The sequence below is a fragment of the Salmo trutta genome, chromosome 29, assembly GCF_901001165.1.
Source record: "Salmo trutta chromosome 29, fSalTru1.1, whole genome shotgun sequence".
Classification (NCBI taxonomy): domain Eukaryota; kingdom Metazoa; phylum Chordata; class Actinopteri; order Salmoniformes; family Salmonidae; genus Salmo; species Salmo trutta.
The window spans coordinates 2808752-2832298 of record NC_042985.1 but is presented as its reverse complement, the minus strand read 5'-3'; the positions used below and the strand labels follow the sequence as shown (position 1 = coordinate 2832298).

At 40.9% G+C, this 23547-nt stretch overlaps 1 protein-coding gene across 1 annotated transcript; it reads right to left on the bottom strand.

Annotated features, from left to right (window-relative positions):
* Nucleotides 1-7697: 7697 nt before the first annotated feature.
* LOC115166765 (LIM domain only protein 7) lies at nucleotides 7698-18938 on the bottom strand. Its single transcript, XM_029720543.1, has 3 exons — nucleotides 18582-18938; nucleotides 13772-13862; nucleotides 7698-9151 (listed from the first exon to the last, which is right to left on the bottom strand). The coding sequence occupies exons 2-3, from the start codon at nucleotides 13858-13860 to the stop codon at nucleotides 7900-7902; spliced, it is 1341 nt and encodes a 446-aa protein (XP_029576403.1). The 5' UTR covers nucleotides 13861-13862; nucleotides 18582-18938; the 3' UTR covers nucleotides 7698-7899.
* Between the last annotated feature and the right edge of the window lie 4609 nt (nucleotides 18939-23547).

Here is a 23547-nt window from a genome sequence, read left to right as displayed (position 1 = left end):
TAATGCATCTCTTGCCTTTACAGTCATGTTAAAAACACCTTCCAGTGACTCGGTTGGGGCTTGTACAGTTGTACACCACTATGTCCTGACGAGGGGAAGGCTAACTTTGAAACAGAAACAAAAACATTGTCATTTGTGGCTCACACGGTTGCAATATATTCTGGGAGCTTTACTTAAATGTCCCATGTTTTCCAGAAATCCTGGTTGGAGGGTTCTGGATTTCTTGTTTATTTCTGGGAATTTGAGGAAAGTTACTGGGATTTTACAACTCTGGTCGCTCAGCTGGCCCTTGCAATGCTTTGGATTCAGCATCGTCAACTTTTTATTTGGAAATTATATTTGTCCAGGGGTGGCAAGGAAATTTATATTTTTGAGCCATATGTTTGCAGCCCGATTCTCAAAGCCCTCGTGAATTTCACAGTGAACATGAAAGTAATGAGTGACCGATGATCTTTTATAACTGCAATAAGCTGTCATCAAGATCTCTTTCTGTGGTTAAAGAGGCCATCTAGTGGCAAATTGTGTGGTCATAACTTTTTTCAATACAGCCTAAAATAGTCATTTCACTTCATCCCCATTGTTTCAAAGGAATTGCTCTATTAAACAACTGCATTGTTTTATGGTGTGAAATGAAAATGTATTTCCTCTTCAGTTCTTTGTACCAGTTTGACACCTATAGTTGTTGTTTGGGCTAAACTTTCCTACTGAACAATTCATGGCACCTTCAATTCTGTTCCAAACCTAGCAGAAAGAATGTCTGAGCCATTGCATTGTGCTTCAATTGTAAAAGACAAGATGACATGATTTCACAAATAACGAGCAAGTACTCGTGTGACTGGTAATGCTTCTTCATTATTCAAATGTGATTTGATTTTCAAGATACAGAGTAATGTATATTAACGCTTACCATGGAATCGCTATTGTTCCGTTTTAAAATGTGTCCGGTTTCCAAGTTTATATCTGTTGCAATATATAAAAGAGATGAACTGTGCAATAAAATAAAATATACAGGTATCATTATCCGGAGGAAACATTTCAGTTGAATGCATTCTTTCCCTAAATGGTTAGTAAAGCAAACAATAATTGTCTGTTTAAAAATCCCTAGACAAGTACTGTTTTAAACTGAGTCTACTTTAGATCACATCAAACACCAACCCTGAATTCATTCATAGTCAATTCTGATGTACATTAATATTTTGTCCATTTTAGATATATTTAAAACATCTACTACAGTTGTCATTTAGTGAAGTGTTTATGGCTGGTTTCAGTGTTCATGGCTGGTTGCAGTGTTCCTGGCTGGTTGCAGTGTTCATGGCTGGTTGCAGTGTTCATGGCTGGTTGCAGTGTTCCTGGCTGGTTGCAGTGTTCATGGCTGGTTGTAGTGTTCATGGCATCTATTCCTCTATCCGCTGTAGTACTGTCACAGCATATTTATTTATTTATTTAACTAGGTAAGTCAGTTAAGAACAAATTCTTATTTACAATGACGGCCTACCCCGGCCAAACCCAGACGACGCTGGACCTATTGTGCGCAGCACTATGGGACACCCAATCACGGCCGGTTGTGATACAGCCTGGATTTGAACCAGGGTGTCTGTAGTAACAAGGAGCCAGATCTCTCGCAGGATGAATTCATCTGAAGCATTCGTTTAGAAGTCCAGTTGTGGGAGAAGTTGAAGCTCGATGAAACTTGACTGACATTCTGCCAATTCTCTCGTCGATGAAACATTCGATCTCAATGCAGTTTTCTGTTCCCAAAACAAATCTATAGCGAACAGAGTGGGCTAAGTGCAAAATACATGCTAGACCGCGCTTGGCTCTGCCCACCTGCAAGATGTCGCTGTGTCGTATGGTTGCAGTCTTGTGAGCTTCGACACAACTTTGCTATTTTGTTATTCATTTGCCATTTTAACTTTGCTATTTTGTTATTCGTTTATCATTTAACTTTACTTTTTTGTACATAATGTTTCCTCTCTCTGTTTCTTCCATGCACTCTTCGACAAAAACAACAGAGCCTTGCATGAGGAGCCCCGCGTGATATCACTCTCTGAGGCTGACTTAAGGCTTTCAAACAGGTCAACACTCGTGAGAATGCAGGGCCAAACGGTATTCCAGGCTGTGTCCTCAGGGCTGTGCAGACCAGCTGGGAGGCGTCTTCACAGAAATGTTCAATCTCTCCTTGTCCCAGTCTGTAATCCCCATGTTTCAAGTTCACTACCATCATTCCTGTTCCCAACCTGCCACAATAACTACCACCCTGTAGCACTCACATCTGTAATCATGAAGTGCTTTGAAGGCTGTTCGTGGCACACATCAATTCCATCATCCCAGACACCCTGGACCCACTCCAATTTGCGCCCCCAACAAATCCACAGACAACGCAATCTCAATTGCACTCCACACTGTCCTCTCCCGCCTAGAAACGAGGAATACCTGTGTTCCTTGGCGTCCACATTACTGAGGACTTAACATGGTCCTCTCACACCAGCACAGTCATGAAGAAGGTGTGACAGTGCCTCTTTCCCCTTCGGAGACTGAAGAGATTTGGCACGGCCCCTCAGATCCTCAGGAACCTTTACAGGTGTACCATCGAGAGCATCCTGACTGGTTGTATCACCGCCTGGTATGGCAACTACTCCATCCACAACCGCAAGGACCTACAGAGGGTGGTGCAGATGGCCATCCAAGACATTTATGCCCGAAAAACTGCCAAGGACTCCAGCCACCTGAGCCATGGACAGTCCTCTGCTCCTGTCCCGCAGGCGGTACCGGAGCATCGAGTCGTGGACCAACAGGCAACAATTCTAACCATTTTACTGAGTTACAGCTCATATGAGGAAATCAGTCAATTTAAATAAATTCATGTGGCCCTAATCTAAGGATTTCACACGACTGGGAATACAGATAAGCATATGTTGTTTACAAAAAAAATAAATGGGCCCCAGGATCTCGTCGCAGTATTTTTGAACATTCAAATTGCCATTGATAAAATCCAATTGTGTTCGTTGTTCGTAGTTTCTGCCTGCCCATACCATAACCCCACCTCCACCATGGGGCACTCTGTTCACAATGTTGACATCAGCAAACCGCTCTCCCGCACGACGCCATACACGTGGTCTGTGGATGTGAGGCCGGTTGGCCAAATTCTCTAAAATGACTTTGGAGGCAGTTTATGGTAGAGAAATGAACGTGAAACTCTGCCAACAGCTCTGGTGGACATCCCTGCAGTCAGCATGCCAATTGCAAGCTCCCTCAACTTAAGACATCTGTGGCAAAACTGCACATTTTAGAGTGGCCTTTTATTGTCCCCAGCAAAAGGGGCACCTGTGTAATGATCATGCTGTTTAATCAGCTTCTTGATATGTCACACCTGTCAGGTGGATGGATTATCTTGGCAAAGGAGAAATGCTCACTAACATAGATGTAAATAAATTTGAGCAAAATAAGCTTTTTGTGCATATTGAACACTTCTGGAATCTTTTATTTCAGCTCATGAAACATGGGACCAAGACTTTACATGTTGCATTTGTCATTTTGTTCAGTGTAGCTTCTTTCCCCAGGCCATAAGACTGTTGAATAGATAACTACTAATGCCCTTCCTCTCTACCACAGACTATCTGCACTGACTCTATGCCTATTCTCAGGTCATATCAGACCTGTATATCAGAACCCTGTATATCAGACCTGTATATCAGACCTGTATATCAGACCTGTATATCAGACCCCTGTATATCGGACCCCTGTATATCAGACCTGTATATCAGACCCCTGTATATCAGGCCCCTGTATATCAGACCTGTATATCAGACCTGTATATCAGACCTGTATATCAGACCCCTGTATATCGGACCCCTGTATATCAGACCTGTATATCAGACCCCTGTATATCAGACCTGTATATCAGACCCCTGTATATCAGACCTGTATATCAGACCCCTGTATATCAGACCCCTGTATATCAGACCTGTATATCAGACCCCTGTATATCAGACCCCTGTATATCAGACCTGTATATCAGACCTGTATATCAGACCCCTGTATATCAGACCCCTGTATATCAGACCTGTATATCAGACCCCTGTATATCAGACCCCTGTATATCAGACCCCTGTATATCGGACCTGTATATCAGACCCCTGTATATCGGACCCCTGTATATCGGACCTGTATATCAGACCCCTGTATATCAGACCCCTGTATATCAGACCTGTATATCAGACCCCTGTATATCAGACCCCTGTATATCGGACCCCTGTATATCGGACCTGTATATCAGACCCCTGTATATCAGACCCCTGTATATCAGACCCCTGTATATCAGACCTGTATATCAGACCCCTGTATATCAGACCCCTGTATATTAGACCCCTGTATATCAGACCCCTGTATATCAGACCTGTATATCGGACCCCTGTATATCGGACCCCTGTATATCGAACCCCTGTATATCAGGCCCCTGTATATCAGACCTGTATATCGGACCCCTGTATATCGGACCCCTGTATATCAGACCCCTGTATATCGGACCCCTGTATATCGGACCCCTGTATATCGGACCCCTGTATATCAGACCCCTGTATATCAGACCCCTGTATATCGGACCCCTGTATATCGGACCCCTGTATATCAGACCCCTGTATCTCAGACCCCTGTATATTAGACCTGTATATCAGACCCCTGTATATCAGACCCCTGTATATCAGACCCCTGTATATCAGACCTGTATATCAGACCTGTATATCAGACCCCTGTATATCAGACCCCTGTATATCAGACCCCTGTATATCAGACCTGTATATCGTACCCCTGTATATCGGACCCCTGTATATCAGACCCCTGTATATTAGACCCCTGTATATCAGACCTGTATATCAGACCCCTGTATATCGGACCCCTGTATATCAGACCCCTGTATATCAGACCCCTGTATATCAGACCTGTATATCAGACCCCTGTATATCGGACCCCTGTATATCGGACCCCTGTATATCAGACCCCTGTATATCGGACCCCTGTATATCGGACCCCTGTATATCGGACCCCTGTATATTGGACCCCTGTATATCAGACCTGTATATCAGACCTGTATATCAGACCTGTATATCGGACCCCTGTATATCAGACCCCTGTATATCAGACCTGTATATCGGACCCCTGTATATCGAACCCCTGTATATCGGACCCCTGTATATCGGACCCCTGTATATCAGACCCCTGTATATCAGACCCCTGTATATCAGACCTGTATATCAGACCCCTGTATATCAGACCTGTATATCAGACCTGTATATCAGACCCCTGTATATCAGACCCCTGTATATCAGACCTGTATATCGGACCCCTGTATATCAGACCCCTGTATATCGGACCCCTGTATATCGGACCCCTGTATATCAAACCCCTGTATATCAGACCCCTGTATATCAGACCTGTATATCGGACCCCTGTATATCGGACCCCTGTATATCAGACCCCTGTATATCAGACCCCTGTATATCGGACCCCTGTATATCGGACCTGTATATCAGACCCCTGTATATCGGACCCCTGTAAATCGGACCCCTGTATATCGGACCCCTGTATATCGGACCTGTATATCAGACCCCTGTATATCAGACCTGTATATCAGACCCCTGTATATCGGACCCCTGTATATCGGACCCCTGTATATCGAACCTGTATATCAGACCCCTGTATATCAGACCCCTGTATATCAGACCCCTGTATATCAGACCCCTGTATATTAGACCCCTGTATATCAGACCCCTGTATATCAGACCCATGTATATCAGACCTGTATATCGGACCCCTGTATATCAGACCCCTGTATATCGGACCCCTGTATATCGGACCCCTGTATATCGAACCCCTGTATATCAGACCCCTGTATATCAGACCTGTATATCGCACCCCTGTATATCGGACCCCTGTATATCAGACCCCTGTATATCACCCCTGTATATCGGACCCCTGTATATCGGACCCCTGTATATCAGACCTGTATATCAGACCCCTGTATATCGGACCCCTGTATATCGGACCCCTGTATATCAGACCCCTGTATCTCAGACCCCTGTATATTAGACCTGTATATCAGACCCCTGTATATCAGACCTGTATATCAGACCTGTATATCAGACCCCTGTATATCAGACCCCTGTATATTAGACCTGTATATCAGACCCCTGTATATCAGACCACTGTATATCAGACCTGTATATCGGACCCCTGTATATCGGACCCCTGTATATTAGACCCCTGTATATCAGACCTGTATATCAGACCCCTGTATATCAGACCACTGTATATCAGACCTGTATATCGGACCCCTGTATATCGGACCCCTGTATATCGGACCCCTGTATATTAGACCCCTGTATATCAGACCTGTATATCAGACCCCTGTATATCGGACCCCTGTATATCAGACCCCTGTATATCAGACCTGTATATCAGACCCCTGTATATCGGACCCCTGTATATCGGACCCCTGTATATCAGACCCCTGTATATCAGACCCCTGTATATCAGACCTGTATATCAGACCCCTGTAAATCGGACCCCTGTATATCGGACCCCTGTATATCGGACCCCTGTATATCAGACCTGTATATCAGACCTGTATATCAGACCTTTGTATATCGGACCCCTGTATATCAGACCTGTATATCGGACCCCTGTATATCGAACCCCTGTATATCGGACCCCTGTATATCGGACCCCTGTATATCAGACCCCTGTATATCAGACCCCTGTATATCAGACCCCTGTATATCAGACCCCTGTATATCGGACCCCTGTATATCGGACCCCTGTATATCAGACCCCTTTATATCAGACCCCTGTATATCAGAGACCTGTATATCAGACCTGTATATCAGACCTGTATATCAGACCCCTGTATATCAGACCTGTATATCAGACCCCTGTATATCAGACCTGTATATCAGACCCCTGTATATCAGACCCCTGTATATCAGACCCCTGTATATCAGACCCCTGTATATCGGACCCCTGTATATCGGACCCCTGTATATCAGACCCCTTTATATCAGACCCCTGTATATCAGAGACCTGTATATCAGACCTGTATATCAGACCTGTATATCAGACCCCTGTATATCAGACCTGTATATCAGACCCCTGTATATCAGACCTGTATATCGGACCCCTGTATATCAGACCCCTGTATATCAGAGACCTGTATATCAGACCTGTATATCAGACCCCTGTATATCAGACCCCTGTATATCAGACCTGTATATCAGACCCCTGTATATCGGACCCCTGTATATCAGACCCCTGTATATCAGACCCCTGTATATCAGACCTGTATATTAGACCCCTGTATATCAGACCCCTGTATATCAGACCCCTGTATATCAGACCCCTGTATATCGGACCCCTGTATATCAGACCCCTTTATATCAGACCCCTGTATATCAGAGACCTGTATATCAGACCTGTATATCAGACCTGTATATCAGACCCCTGTATATCAGACCTGTATATCAGACCCCTGTATATCAGACCTGTATATCGGACCCCTGTATATCAGACCCCTGTATATCAGAGACCTGTATATCAGACCTGTATATCAGACCTGTATATCAGACCTGTATATTACACCTGTATATCGGACCTGTATTTAACAGCATCCTCATGTTTCTTCTCATGTCCTGTTTTATTTCTATCTCACTGGCTTCATTGTGCAATGATGGGAAGGAGCTCACAAGTTAACGTTTCACTGTACTGTTTTAGACCTGCTTCATCCTGTGCATGTGACATTCAAACTAAACTTGAAACTCCTTGTTCTGCCCACTATGTTTCATTTGCTCCCTTTGGAAACAACACTGCTGGTGTATCTTGCTTTACTTCTGAAAATCTTTTGACTGATTTCTAACGGAGGTTGACTGTCCACTCTTGAATCACGTAGCAGGAGTCACAGAAGAGCCGTCGGTTCCGTATTCTGACCTCCGCTCCGACCTCCGATGCGCCCAGCAGCTCAGACTTACAGTTGATGCACTTGAAACAGGTCAAATGATAAACAAGCCCCAGGGACTCGATGACCATGGCGGCTCCCTTGACCAGTGCCATGTCACAGAAAGTACAGATTCTCTTGCCACTCACTGTCCTGCTGCTTTCATGCACAGATAGGAATGACTGGGACTTGGGGCCAGTAGAAGAGGAAGAGGAGGAGGGTGAGGGAGAGCGCTGGTTGCTTCCAACCCCGGCTCCTCTGAGGGAGCTCATGGAGAGAGAGGACTTTGTGGCTGAGCCGGAATGACCTCTGACCCCGCCGATGTAGGTGTTGAGGGCAGAGTGAGGCCAACTGTAGTTGAGGATGGAGGAGGTGCTTTCCGGTGTCCACGACGAGTGCCAGGAAGAGCAGATGTCCAGGTTGTCGAGAGACTTGCCTTTCCTGATGGGTCCGGCGGCAGGGTGCTTGCTGGTGGAGCACTGGCGGATCCAGCTGTTGTCGTTGCGTAGTCTGACTTTCTTTTTCATCTCCTGCAGGATCTGCTGCCTCTCCAGCTGTGCCTTGGGCAGGTTCTGCTGACCCTTTATCCACGATGCCTCACCCAGCCCGTCACTGCTCGTCACTTTGATCTCTGATTTCTCCACATGGTCCAGCTCAGGAGTGGATTTGGACTTTGCCCTGTCTGCCATGGATGTCTCAGGCTGGACCTTGCCGGTATAGCCATAGGAGTCCTCCATCGATTGCTTCTCCCTCTCTCTCTCCCTCTCCTTCTCTCTGCACTGTTGTTCCGCAGTCTCCTGGTGCCCCCTCTCTTCTTCCCTAAAGTCCTCCTTCCTCGTCTGCCACCTCAGCCCCTCCTCCTGTCTCTGTCTCCTTCCCTCTTCCTGGTGCCCGCTCTCCTCTTCCCTAATGTCCTCCTTCCTCGTCTGCCACCTCAGCCCCTCCTCCTGTCTCAGTCTCCTTCCTTCTTCGTCCTGTTCCTCTCTCGTCTTCTTCTCCAAGTTGTTTCTCCGTAGTACGACTTCTTCAGTGACATCCACTATGACGTGTTTCCTCAGTGCTTGTATTATAAAGTGCTTCCTAACGTGTTTCTCACAGTAGTAGACAGAGCAGGTCAGACAAAGCTTCATGGCTTTGCGCTCAGAGCAGATGTCACATGGTTCTCCTGGTCTGGTTATTGATCGGGAAAAGAAAAGAGGAATGACCTACTAATCAAATACATGGATCAATAAAACATATGTTAGATCTACTACACATTCTATCAAATACATGGATCAATAAAACATCTGTTAGATTTACTAGACATTCTATCAAATCCATGATCCTCCCACAATGCAGGCGATGCTGCAGGATGAAGTTGGTGAAGAGAAACTGCAGAAACTTGCAGTCGACACTTCATGACCTTTGATCACATAATTTTTTCTAAAGTTCATGCATTCGACATTTAGTCAGACAATTTTTATCCCCAGAACGGAAAACACTTTGAAAGACTTAACAAAAGTGATCCGCCCAAAATTGTTCATTGAGACGATTCAATACTTTGGTCCCACACAGTCACCCAGAGAATCTGCGCATGTGCTGGGGTGCGCATCACTCTGCTAACCGTGGTAGCTACGTGAACAAAACAGCAGTAGCATCCTTAAATATTTTATTATAATGAGGTAAAGCAGTAGCATCCTTTAATATTTTATTATAATGAGGTAAAGCAGTAGCATCCTTTAATATTTTATTATAATGAGGTAAAGCAGTAGCATCCTTTAATATTTTATTATAATGAGGTAAAGCAGTAGCATCCTTTAATATTTTATTATAATGAGGTAAAGCAGTAGCATCTTATATTTTATTATAATGAGGTAAAGCAGTAGCATCCTTTAATATTTTATTATATGGAGGTAAATGTCACGTCCTGGCCAGTATAAGGGTTAATTGGTATTGTAGTTTGGTCAGGACGTGGCAGAGGGTATTTGTTTTATGTGGTTAGAGGTGGTGGTTTTTCTAAAAAGGGCATTTGATTTATGTATTCCGGGGTTTTTGGGCACTGTTCCTTGTTTATGTAATTCTATGTTTAGTCTAGGTATCTATTTCTATGTTGAGTTAATTGGGGTGGACTTCCAATTGAAGGCATCTGTTTGGTGTTGCCTTTGATTGGAAGTCCTATATTAGTTGGGTGTGTTTGTCTGTGTATTTGTGGGAGATTGTTTCGTGTTTAGCATGTTTCGTGTTTAGCATGTGTGAACCTAACAGGACTGTCAGTAATTTGTGAGTTCGTTTTGTTATTTTTTGAATGTTCACTTTGAGTTTATTAAATGTTCAAAATGAACTATATCAACTCTGCTGCATATTGGTCATCTTTTTCCAAAGATGATTTCGCTATATCGTCAAACGACGAGGAAATTCCTGACAGTAAAGCAGTAGCGCCCTTTAATATTTTATTATAATGAGGTAAAGCAGTAGTGTCCTTTAATATTGTATTAAATGCTGGTAAAGCAGTAGCATCCTTTAATATTTTATTATATGGAGGTAAAGCAGTAGCATCCTTTAATATTTTATTATAATGAGGTAAAGCAGTAGCATCCTTTAATATTTTATTATATGGAGGTAAAGCAGTAGCATCCTTTAATATTTTATTATAATGGTAAAGCAGTAGCATCCTTTAATATTTTATTATAATGAGGTAAAGCAGTAGCATCCTTTAATATTTTATTATAATGAGGTAAAGCAGTAGCATCCTTTAATATTGTATTAAATGCTGGTAAAGCAGTACCATTCTTTAATATTTTATTATATGGAGGTAAAGCAGTAGCATCCTTTAATATTTTATTATAATGAGGTAAAGCAGTAGCATCCTTTAATATTTTATTATATGGAGGTAAAGCAGTAGCATCCTTTAATATTTTATTATATGGAGGTAAAGCAGTAGCATCCTTTAATATTTTATTATATGGAGGTAAAGCAGTAGCATCCTTTAATATTTTATATGATGGTAAAGCAGTAGCATCCTTTAATATTTTATTATAATGAGGTAAAGCAGTAGCATCCTTTAATATTTTATTATAATGAGGTAAAGCAGTAGCATCCTTTAATATTTTATTATAATGTAACGGCCGTTGTCAGAATTAGACCAAGGTGCAGCGGAGGATGTGTTCATCATTAGAATTTTAATTGAAAAAGAGAACACTACAAAAATAAACAAAAGACGACAGCAAAATAGTCCTGTCAGGAAATACTCTAAACAGAAAACAATCACCCACAAAAACCCAAAGGAAAAACAGGCTACTTATGTGTGACTCCCAATCAGCAACAACGAACTACAGCTGTGCCTGATTGGGAGCCACACACGGCCCAAAACAAAGAAATACAAAAACATAGAAAAATGAACATAGAACGCCCACCCAATGTAACACCCTGGCCTAACCAAAATAAAGAACAAAACCCCTCTCTATGGCCAGGGCGTTACAGATATTGAGGTAAAGCAGTAGCATCCTTTAATATTTTATTATATGGAGGTAAAGCAGTAGCATCTTATATTTTATTATAATGATGTAAAGCAGTAGCATCCTTTAATATTTTATTGTAATGAGGTAAAGCAGTAGCATCCTTTAATATTTTATTATATGGAGGTAAAGCAGTAGCATCCTTTAATATTTTATTGTAATGAGGTAAAGCAGTAGCATCCTTTAATATTTTATTGTATGGAGGTAAAGCAGTAGCATCCTTTAATATTGTATTAAATGCTGGTAAAGCAGTAGCATCCTTTAATATTTTATTAAATGCTGGTAAAGCAGTAGCATCCTTTAATATTTTATTATAATGAGGTAAAGCAGTAGCATCCTTTAATATTGTATTAAATGCTGGTAAAGCAGTAGCATCCTTTAATATTTTATTGTAATAAGGTAAAGCAGTAGCATCCTTTAATATTTTATTACATGCTGGTAAAGCAGTAGCATCCTTTAATATTTTATTATATGGAGGTAAAGCAGTAGCATCCTTTAATATTTTATTATATGGAGGTAAAGCAGTAGCATACTTTAATATTTTATTATATGGAGGTAAAGCAGTAGCATCCTTTAATATTTTATTACATGCTGGTAAAGCAGTAGCATCCTTTAATATTTTATTATAATGAGGTAAAGCAGTAGCATTCTTTAATATTGTATTAAATGCTGGTAAAGCAGTAGCATCCTTTAATATTTTATTATAATGTAACGGCCGTCGTCAGAATTAGACCAAGGTGCAGCGGAGGATGTGTTCATCATTAGAATTTTAATTGAAAAAGAGAACACTACAAAAATAAACAAAAGACGACAGCAAAATAGTCCTGTCAGGAAATACTCTAAACAGAAAACAATCACCCACAAAAACCCAAAGGAAAAACAGACAAATTATGTGTGACTCCCAATCAGCAACAACGAACTACAGCTGTGCCTGATTGGGAGCCACACACGGCCCAAAACAAAGAAATACAAAAACATAGAAAAATGAACATAGAACGCCCACCCAATGTAACACCCTGGCCTAACCAAAATAAAGAACAAAACCCCTCTCTATGGCCAGGGCGTTACAGATATTGAGGTAAAGCAGTAGCATCCTTTAATATTTTATTATATGGAGGTAAAGCAGTAGCATCTTATATTTTATTATAATGAGGTAAAGCAGTAGCATCCTTTAATATTTTATTGTAATGAGGTAAAGCAGTAGCATCCTTTAATATTTTATTATACGCAGGTAAAGCAGTAGCATCCTTTAATATTGTATTAAATGCTGGTAAAGCAGTAGAATCCTTTAATATATGGAGGTAAAGCAGTAGCATCCTTTAATATTTTATTATACGCAGGTAAAGCAGTAGCATCCTTTAATATTGTATTAAATGCTGGTAAAGCAGTAGCATCCTTTAATATTTTATTATATGGAGGTAAAGCAGTAGCATCCTTTAATATTTTATTATAATGAGGTAAAGCAGTAGTGTCCTTTAATATTTTATTATAATGAGGTAAAGCAGTAGCATCCTTTAATATTTTATTATAATGAGGTAAAGCAGTAGCATCCTTTAATATTTTATTATATGATGGTAAAGCAGTAGCATCCTTTAATATTTTATTATATGGAGGTAAAGCAGTAGCATCCTTTAATATTTTATTATATGGAGGTAAAGCAGTAGCATCCTTTAATATTTTATTATATGGAGGTAAAGCAGTAGCATCCTTTAATATTTTATTATATGATGGTAAAGCAGTAGCATCCTTTAATATTTTATTATATGGAGGTAAAGCAGTAGCATCCTTTAATATTTTATTATATGGAGGTAAAGCAGTAGCATCCTTTAATATTTTATTATATGGAGGTAAAGCAGTAGCATCCTTTAATATTTTATTATATGGAGGTAAAGCAGTAGCATCCTTTAATATTTTATTATATGGAGGTAAAGCAGTAGCATCCTTTAATATTTTATTATATGGAGGTAAAGCAGTAGCATCCTTTAATATTTTATTATAATGAGGTAAAGCAGTAGCATCCTTTAATATTTTATTATATGGAGGTAAAGCAGTAGCATCCTTTAATATTTTATTATATGGAGGTAAAGCAGTAGCATCCTTTAATATTTTATTATATGGAGGTAAAGCAGTAGTGTCCTTTAATATTTTATTAAATGCTGGTAAAGCAGTAGAATCCTTTAATATTGTATTAAATGCTGGTAAAGCAGTAGCATCCTTTAATATTTTATTATAGGCTGGTAAAGCAGTAGCATCCTTGGAGGTTCTGTGTTTTAGAAGGTAGAATAGAGGGTCTTACCCTGCTTTTGGCTGAGAGACCTTTTCTCTCTCTTTGAAATAACAAGGGGAATCCATTGAACGGTCACTCTTCATTGATGTTACTGACATAACTGGAGGGAACAGAAGAGAGAAACTATAACAATACAGAGAGACAGTACACAGACACGTATTATAGTCCTATAACAATACAGAGAGACAGTACAGAGACATGTATTATAGTCCTATAACAATACAGAGAGACAGTACACAGACACGTATTATAGTCCTATAACAATACAGAGAGACAGTACACAGACACGTATTATAGTCCTATAACAATACAGAGAGACAGTACACAGACACGTATTATAGTCCTATAACAATACAGAGAGACAGTACACACACGTATTATAGTCATATAACAATACAGAGAGACAGTACACACACGTATTATAGTCCTATAACAATACAGAGAGACAGTACAGACACGTATTATAGTCCTATAACAATACAGGGAGACAGTACACAGACACGTATTATAGTCCTATAACAATACAGAGAGACAGTACAGAGACACGTATTATAGTCCTATAACAATACAGAGAGACGGTACACAGACACGTATTATAGTCCTATAACAATACAGAGAGACAGTACACAGAAACGTATTATAGTCCTATAACAATACAGAGAGACAGTACACAGACACGTATTATAGTCCTATAACAATACAGAGAGACAGTACACAGGCACGTATTATAGTCCTATAACAATACAGAGAGACAGTACAGAGACCCGTATTATAGTCCTATAACAATACAGAGAGACAGTACACAGGCACGTATTATAGTCCTATAACAATACAGAGAGACAGTACACAGACACGTATTATAGTCCTATAACAATACAGAGAGACAGTACACAGACACGTATTATAGTCCTATAACAATACAGAGAGACAGTACAGAGACACGTATTATAGTCCTATAACAATACAGAGAGACAGTACACAGACACGTATTATAGTCCTATAACAATACAGAGAGACAGTACACAGACACGTATTATAGCCCTATAACAATACAGAGAGACAGTACACAGACACGTATTATAGCCCTATAACAATACAGAGAGACAGTACACACACGTATTATAGTCCTATAACAATACAGAGAGACAGTACAGAGGCACGTATTATAGTCCTATAACAATACAGAGAGACAGTACACAGACACGTATTATAGTCCTATAACAATACAGAGAGACAGTACAGAGACATGTATTATAGTCCTATAACAATACAGAGAGACAGTACACAGACACGTATTATAGTCCTATAACAATACAGAGAGACAGTACACAGACACGTATTATAGTCCTATAACAATACAGAGAGACAGTACACAGACACGTATTATAGTCCTATAACAATACAGAGAGACAGTACACACACGTATTATAGTCATATAACAATACAGAGAGACAGTACACACACGTATTATAGTCCTATAACAATACAGAGAGACAGTACAGACACGTATTATAGTCCTATAACAATACAGGGAGACAGTACACACACGTATTATAGTCCTATAACAATACAGAGAGACAGTTCAGAGACACGTATTATAGTCCTATAACAATACAGAGACACAGTACACAGACACGTATTATAGTCCTATAACAATACAGAGAGTCAGTACACAGACACGTATTATAGTCCTATAACAATACAGAGAGACAGTACACAGACACGTATTATAGTCCTATAACAATACAGAGAGACAGTACACAGACACGTATTATAGTCCTATAACAATACAGGGAGACAGTACACAGACACGTATTATAGTCCTATAACAATACAGAGAGACAGTACAGAGACACGTATTATAGTCCTATAACAATACAGAGAGACAGTACACAGACACGCATTATAGTCCTATAACAATACAGAGAGACAATACAGACACGTATTATAGTCCTATAACAATACAGAGAGACAGTACACAGACACGTATTATAGTCCTATAACAATACAGAGAGACAGTACACAGACACGTATTATAGCCCTATAACAATACAGAGAGATAGTACACAGACACGTATTATAGCCCTATAACAATACAGAGAGACAGTACACACACGTATTATAGTCCTATAACAATACAGAGAGACAGTACAGAGGCACGTATTATAGTCCTATAACAATACAGAGAGACAGTACAGAGACACGTATTATAGTCCTATAACAATACAGAGAGACAGTACACAGACACGTATTATAGTCCTATAACAATACAGAGAGACAGTACAGACACGTATTATAGTCCTATAACAATACAGAGAGACAGTACACAGACACGTATTATAGTCCTATAACAATACAGAGACGGTACACACACACATATTATAGTCCTATAACAATACAGAGAGACAGTACACAGACACGTATTATAGTCCTATAACAATACAGAGAGACAGTACAGAGACACGTATTATAGTCCTATAACAATACAGAGAGACAGTACACAGACACGTATTATAGCCCTATAACAATACAGAGAGACAGTACACAGACACGTATTATAGTCCTATAACAATACAGAGAGACAGTACAAGATGCGTAATGAACCACCTAAAGGTTTCAGATTGTTATATGGTCTGTCTATGTAGACTAGGAGTTCTCACATATTTTGCTTCGCGACTGAGTTGTGATCCACCAGCTGAGGTGTCTGAGTTGTGATCCACCAGCTGAGGTGTCTGTTGAGTTGTGATCCACCAGCTGAGGTGTCTGTTGAGTTGTGACCCACCAGCTGAGGTGTTTGTTGAGTTGTGACCCACCAGCTGAGGTGTCTGTTGAGTTGTAACCCACCAGCTGAGGTGTTTGTTGAGTTGTAACCCACCAGCTGAGGTGTCTGAGTTGTGATCCACCAGCTGAGGTGTCTGAGTTGTGATCCACCAGCTGAGGTGTCTGTTGAGTTGTGACCCACCAGCTGAGGTGTCTGTTGAGTTGTGATCCACCAGCTGAGGTGTCTGTTGAGTTGTGATCCACCAACTGAGGTGTCTGTTGAGTTGTGATCCACCAACTGAGGTGTCTGTTGAGTTGTGATCCACCAACTGAGGTGTCTGAGTTATAACCCACCAGCTGAGGTGTCTGTTTAGTTGTGATCCACCAGCTGAGGTGTCTGTTGAGTTGTGACCCACCAGCTGAGGTGTCTGTTGAGTTGTGACCCACCAGCTGAGGTGTCTGTTGAGTTGTGATCCACCAACTGAGGTGTCTGTTGAGTTGTGATCCACCAACTGAGGTGTCTGTTGAGTTGTGATCCACCAGCTGAGGTGTCTGTTGAGTTGTGACCCACCAGCTGAGGTGTCTGTTGAGTTGTGACCCACCAGCTGAGGTGTCTGTTGAGTTGTGATCCACCAACTGAGGTGTCTGTTGAGTTGTGATCCACCAACTGAGGTGTCTGTTGAGTTGTGATCCACCAGCTGAGGTGTCTGTTGAGTTGTGATCCACCAGCTGAGGTGTCTGTTGAGTTGTGATCCACCAACTGAGGTGTCTGTTGAGTTGTGATCCACCAGCTGAGGTGTCTGTTGAGTCGCGACCCACCATAAGGGTTGAAAGGTGAAAAAATATACTAAGACTAAAGAATAAGTAGAAAATAGATAAATAAAACCCTTCTTCAATACATCTAACAATGTAGATTTGAGAATGGGCTATTGGGACCAATTTTAAGAAATTGACTGCATAATAATACCATTATTTGTAACTGCCATCGACCATATGACAATGTGAAACCTTTAGACCCTGTGAATGTAGATAACACCAGACCAAGAACAAAGATTGAGTCACTGCAGCACCAGCCTCCTAGGACATGATACAGACACACCTATTATAAACTATAACATTACTAAGAGACAGGACATGATACAGACTCACCTATTATAAACTATAACATTACTAAGAGACAGGACATGATACAGACACACCTATTATACACTATAACATTACTAAGAGACAGGACATGATACAGACTCACCTATTATAAACTATAACATTACTAAGACACAGGACATGATACAGACACACCTATTATAAACTATAACATTACTAAGAGACAGGACATGATATAGACTCACCTATTATAAACTATAACATTACTAAGACACAGGACATGATACAGACTCACCTATTATAAACTATAACATTACTAAGACACAGGACATGATACAGACACACCTATTATAAACTATAACATTACTAAGAGACAGGACATGATACAGACTCACCTATTATAAACTATAACATTACTAAGAGACAGGACATGATACAGACTCACCTATTATACACTATAACATTACTAAGACATGATACAGACACACCTATTATACACTATAACATTACTAAGAGACAGGACATGATACAGACTCACCTATTATACACTATAACATTACTAAGAGACAGGACATGATACAGACTCACCTATTATAAACTATAACATTACTAAGAGACAGGACATGATACAGACTCACCTATTATAAACTATAACATTACTAAGAGACAGGACATGATACAGACACACCTATTACACTATAACAACTAAAAAATGGTAGTAATAGTCACAAACATACAGTATGTTATCTGACATGTTTTCTATTTTGATTAACTGAAACATATTTGGGAACAATCAAATTATGATCAATAAGAAAAGAATAGCCAGATAAGCAAATAAATCTGCTGTTAAAACTCTGAAGAGGTTAACTTTTCATTGAACCAGAATGGAGAATGCTCATTAAACAGCCTACAGTTACCTTAACTGTCAATGTCCAATCATTGATCACATACATACCTGAGAGAAGCCTACTAATTTTACCCGACAGAATTGTGTCACTTGCTCTTGCTTTCTGTGCCTTGTTCTTTTCCAACTTTCACTATGAATGTTTTCTGATGAAACAGGGTTTTGAGACTTTGTCCCTGCAAAGCAATAAAGTGTGTAGTTTTACACAGGTCCCTGCTTAATCATTCAAACAATATCCTTTTTGGACTTTCTGACTGACTAGAAACCCTGGATGTCCTGCGCGTCTATGTTAGCCTGCTGAGCTAAAGCCTAGTCTTCAGGTTTCAAACAAAACTACTCACAGAGCCACATCCATCACACTTCACAAGAATACATGTTTTGAATCCTTTCCACTTTATTGCTAATATTCAATAACTGTTGTCATTATCCATAAGTTGCTCTGTTCCTTGAATCTCTCAGAGATATCCTCTCCCATCTAAATTCATCAGTGGTATTATAAATATTAAATGACATTGTTGTCATCATCAATAAATTCAGATTTGGAGGATGATTTTTAAAACAATTGAAACAATAACAAAACAGACAGCCACCACTGGTTTGGTAAAACGTTTAGGGATGGGGCTAGAGAAATGTAACCACTCTAAAATGAATAGAAAATGCTTTGGATGCAAGGTTTGACCTTCAATTATATTTTTTAACTGTGTTTTGAGGCTACAGTATTTGTTTACATGTTTGTTTACAAACATTGGAGTAAAACAAGCTTGTATTTTGGGTTGTGATGGGGTACAACAGTTTAACTAAGTTCATTAAGCATTTCTACATTTTATATCCTAAAACAGTTCTCTCTCTACAGTCAGCCTACTGTGCCTCCCTCAGCCGCTCCTGACCCCTGGTGGTTATATACTGTTAGAAACTGTGTGGTTTGAGCCCTGAATTCTGATTGGCTGAAAGCCATGGTATATCAGACGTATACCACGGGTATGACAAAACATGAAGTTTTACCGCTCTAATTACGTTGCTAACCAGTTTATAATAACAATAAGGCACCTCTGGCCAATGTACCACGACTAAGGGCTGTGTCCAGGCACTCCGCGTTGCGTGATGCATAAGAACAGCCCCTAGCCGTGGTATATTGACCATATACCACACCTCCTCTGGCCTTATTGCTTCATTAAATAACGCACGGTATATTTGCATGGTTGAATTCAATGACTATAGTTCATTCTTACATGTTATATGTTGAAGCTGCTTTTTAAAAGCAAAAGTCGAATTTAAAACATTATTGTAATTGTTGAATTCGATGTTCATAATGGCGAGCTAGGGACTGGTGGTTTAGTTAGCTAAACTAGCGAGTCTGTTTGTTTACCACGGCAACTACTGTAGCTATTTAGTACATTTGCTAGCTACTTCAGTGGACGTTGAACATATTTCTACCTGCAAATGAACACATTTCAAGCAGAAAATGTGTTTAATTATACCCATGGTATGAAAGGGATAATCAACTCTGGGCTCTACTCCGCTAGCACGTCGTGGAAAACAAATCGTTGATTATTTTTAATAAAACTCATAGCCCCTCGTTGATAATCTCTTACTGATTCACCACTGCTGTTCTTGTTCCTGACAGCAGGGGGCAACACTGACTAACTTTATTCCTACAAAGTTACTCGCGTACAGTCACCACACACAAACACTCGAAAAGAAAAACGATCTCTAATTATTAACGGTGCTGTGAGAGAGAGAGAGAGAGTCTCGCCTAACGTCCTTTTGTAAATATTTCTCTAGAAACAGACGGTAGATTCATCTGGTCGTTTCTCTGAACAGACAGACACACACATGCTGTCTGATGTTTAACAGGCCAAATCCATCCTAAAACACTGGACTCCTTTTAGAAAGAACTCTAAACGTTACCAGGCCACTGTAAAAACTCACATAAAACTACAGAGCAGGATTCTGTGTTGAGGGACTAGACATCTGTTTTAGTCTGCCTGTTACAAGCTGGACATGTAATGCTGCATTTACACAGGCAGCCCAATTCTGAACTTTTTTTCCCCCAATAATTGGTATTTTGTCCAATCAGATCAGCTCTGAACAAGATCTGATTTGAAAATATCTGATGTGATTGGTCAAAAGACCAGTTAGTGGAAAAAAGATCAGAATTGGGCTGCCTGTGTAAACGCAGCCTAAGAGTGGACATCCAGGGATAGATGTAAAAAAATATATAATAATAATATTTAACCTTTATTTAACTAGGCAAGTCAGTTAATAAGAACAAATTCTTATTTTACAATGATGGCCTACCCCGGCCAAACCCTTCTCTAACCCTGGACGACGCTGGGCCAGTTGTGCGCCGCCCTATGGGACTCCCGATCACGGCTGGTTGTGATACAGCCCGGGATCGAACCAGGGTCTGTAGTGACACCTCTAGCACCTAAAGGCAGTGTCTTAGACCACCGCGCCACTCAGGAGCCCAAAATGTATTTACACCCATAAGATTACATTATAGAATCTCTGTTTAAACCACTCATCGTAATGTCATATGTAGGCTTTTGACTGGGTTTGAACCTGGGTCGTTGTAGCCCTATAAGACTACATTTCCCCGCTGAGCTAAGGCAACATTAGCTCAGGGAGCTGATCTAACACAAGACTTCTGGGCCTGAATTCACAAAGTGTCTCAGAATAATGCTGATCTAGAATTAATTTGTCCTTTTCCATCATAATGAGTTAGATTCCATGGACAGGGGGAGGGTGGATGGATTCACTACTGTTGGCTGTTATGTAGTGTGCTGGGACTGCAGACACAGAGTACCAGTACAACCTTTACACACACACACACACACACACACACACACACACACACACACACACACAGAGAGAGAAAGAGAGATGTACGGACACACACAGCCGTCGCACATGCACACACAGCCATACAGACGCACCCTCTCACGTCACCCCGCTCCTCCGCTCTCTCCACTGGCTTCCAGTTGAAGCTCGCATCCGCTACAAGACCATGGTGCTTGCCTACGGAGCTGTGAGGGGAACGGCACCTCCGTACCTTCAGGCTCTGATCAGGCCCTACACCCAAACAAGGGCACTGCGTTCATCCACCTCTGGCCTGCTCGCCTCCCAAATTGAGACTCAGCATGCAGAATTCTGCAAAAATATCCTCTGTGTACAACGTAAAACACCAAATAATGCATGCAGAGCAGAATTAGGCCAATACCAGCTAATTATCAAAATCCAGAAAAGAGACGTTGAATTCTACAACCACCTAAAAGGAAGTGATTCCCAAACCTTCCATAACAAAGCCATCACCTACAGAGAGATGAACCTGGAGAAGAGTCCCTTAAGCAAGCTGGTCCTGGGGCTCTGTTCACAAACACAAACACACCCCACAGAGCCATCACCTACAGAGAGATGAACCTGGAGAAGAGTCCCCTAAGCAAGCTGGTCCTGGGGCTCTGTTCACAAACACAAACAGACCCCACAGAGCCCCAGGACAGCAACACAATTAGACCCAACCAAATCACGAGAAAACAAAAAGATAATTACTTGACACATTGGAAAGAATTAACAAAAAACAGAGCAAACTAGAATGCTATTTGTCCCTAAACAGAGAGTACGCAGTGGCAGAATACCTGACCACTGTGACTGACCCAAACTTAAGGAATGCTTTGACTATGTACAGACTCAGTGAGCAAAGCTTTGCTATTGAGAGTGGCTGCCTTAGCCTGTCTTCTCTTGAGAGCCAGGTCTGCCTATGTGCACACTGCCCACAAAATGTGGTGGAAACTGAGCTGCACTTCCTAACTTCCTGCCAAATGTATGACAATATTAGAGACACATATTTCCCTCAGATTACACAGATCTACAAAGAATTTGAAAACAAACCCAATTTTGATAAACTCTACTGGGTGAAATATCACAGTGTGCCATCACAGCTGCAAGATGTGTGACCTGTTGCCACAAGAAAAGGTCAACCAGTGAAGAACAAACACCATTTTAAATACAACCCATATTTATTTTCCCTAATGTACTTTCACTATTTGCACATCATTACAACACTGTATATATACATAATATGACATTTGAAATGTCTTTATTCTTTTGGAAAGTGCAATGTTTACTGTTAATTTTTTACTTTTGTTTATTATCTAATTCACTTGCTTTGCAATGTAAAAATATGTTGAGAGAGAGAGGGAGAGAACGAACTTGGTGTCATGCCATTGACAAACCTCAGGGTGTTCCGCTCCTCTCTGCTTGGCATGGGAACACAACAGACTCCTACCACGTCTTGGAGACAGTACTACTACACTACTACAGTACTGTCTCTCATAAACACTACAAAGACCCATTCAGACCCACAGTTGTGAAAAAAGTCCATGTCCCAAATGGCACTACTACTATACTGCACTACTTTTGACCAGGACCCATCCATTTAATATGTAACCCAAGAAAGTCACAGCTCTCTGACTGACTGAGAGAGACTCAGTGTCACGTCCTGACCAGTAAACTGAGAAAGACTCAGTGTCACGTCCTGACCAGTAAACTGAGAGAGACTCAGTGTCACATCCTGACCAGTAAACTGAGAGACTCACAGTGTCACGTCCTGACCAGTAAACTGAAAGAGACTCACAGTGTCACATCCTGACCAGTAAACTGAGAGAGACTCAGTGTCACGTCCTGACCAGTAAACTGAGAGACTCAGTGTCACGTCCTGACCAGTAAACTGAGAGAGACTCACAGTGTCACGTCCTGACCAGTAAACTGAGAGAGACTCACAGTGTCACGTCCTGACCAGTAAACTGAGAGACTCACAGTGTCACGTTCTGACCAGTAAACTGAGAGAGACTCAGTGTCACGTCCTGACCAGTAAACTGAGAGAGACTCAGTGTCACGTCCTGACCAGTAAACTGAGAGAGACCCACAGTGTCACGCCCTGACCTGTAAACTGAGAGAGGCTCAGTGTCACGTCCTGACCAGTAAACTGAGAGACTCAGTGTCACGTCCTGACCAGTAA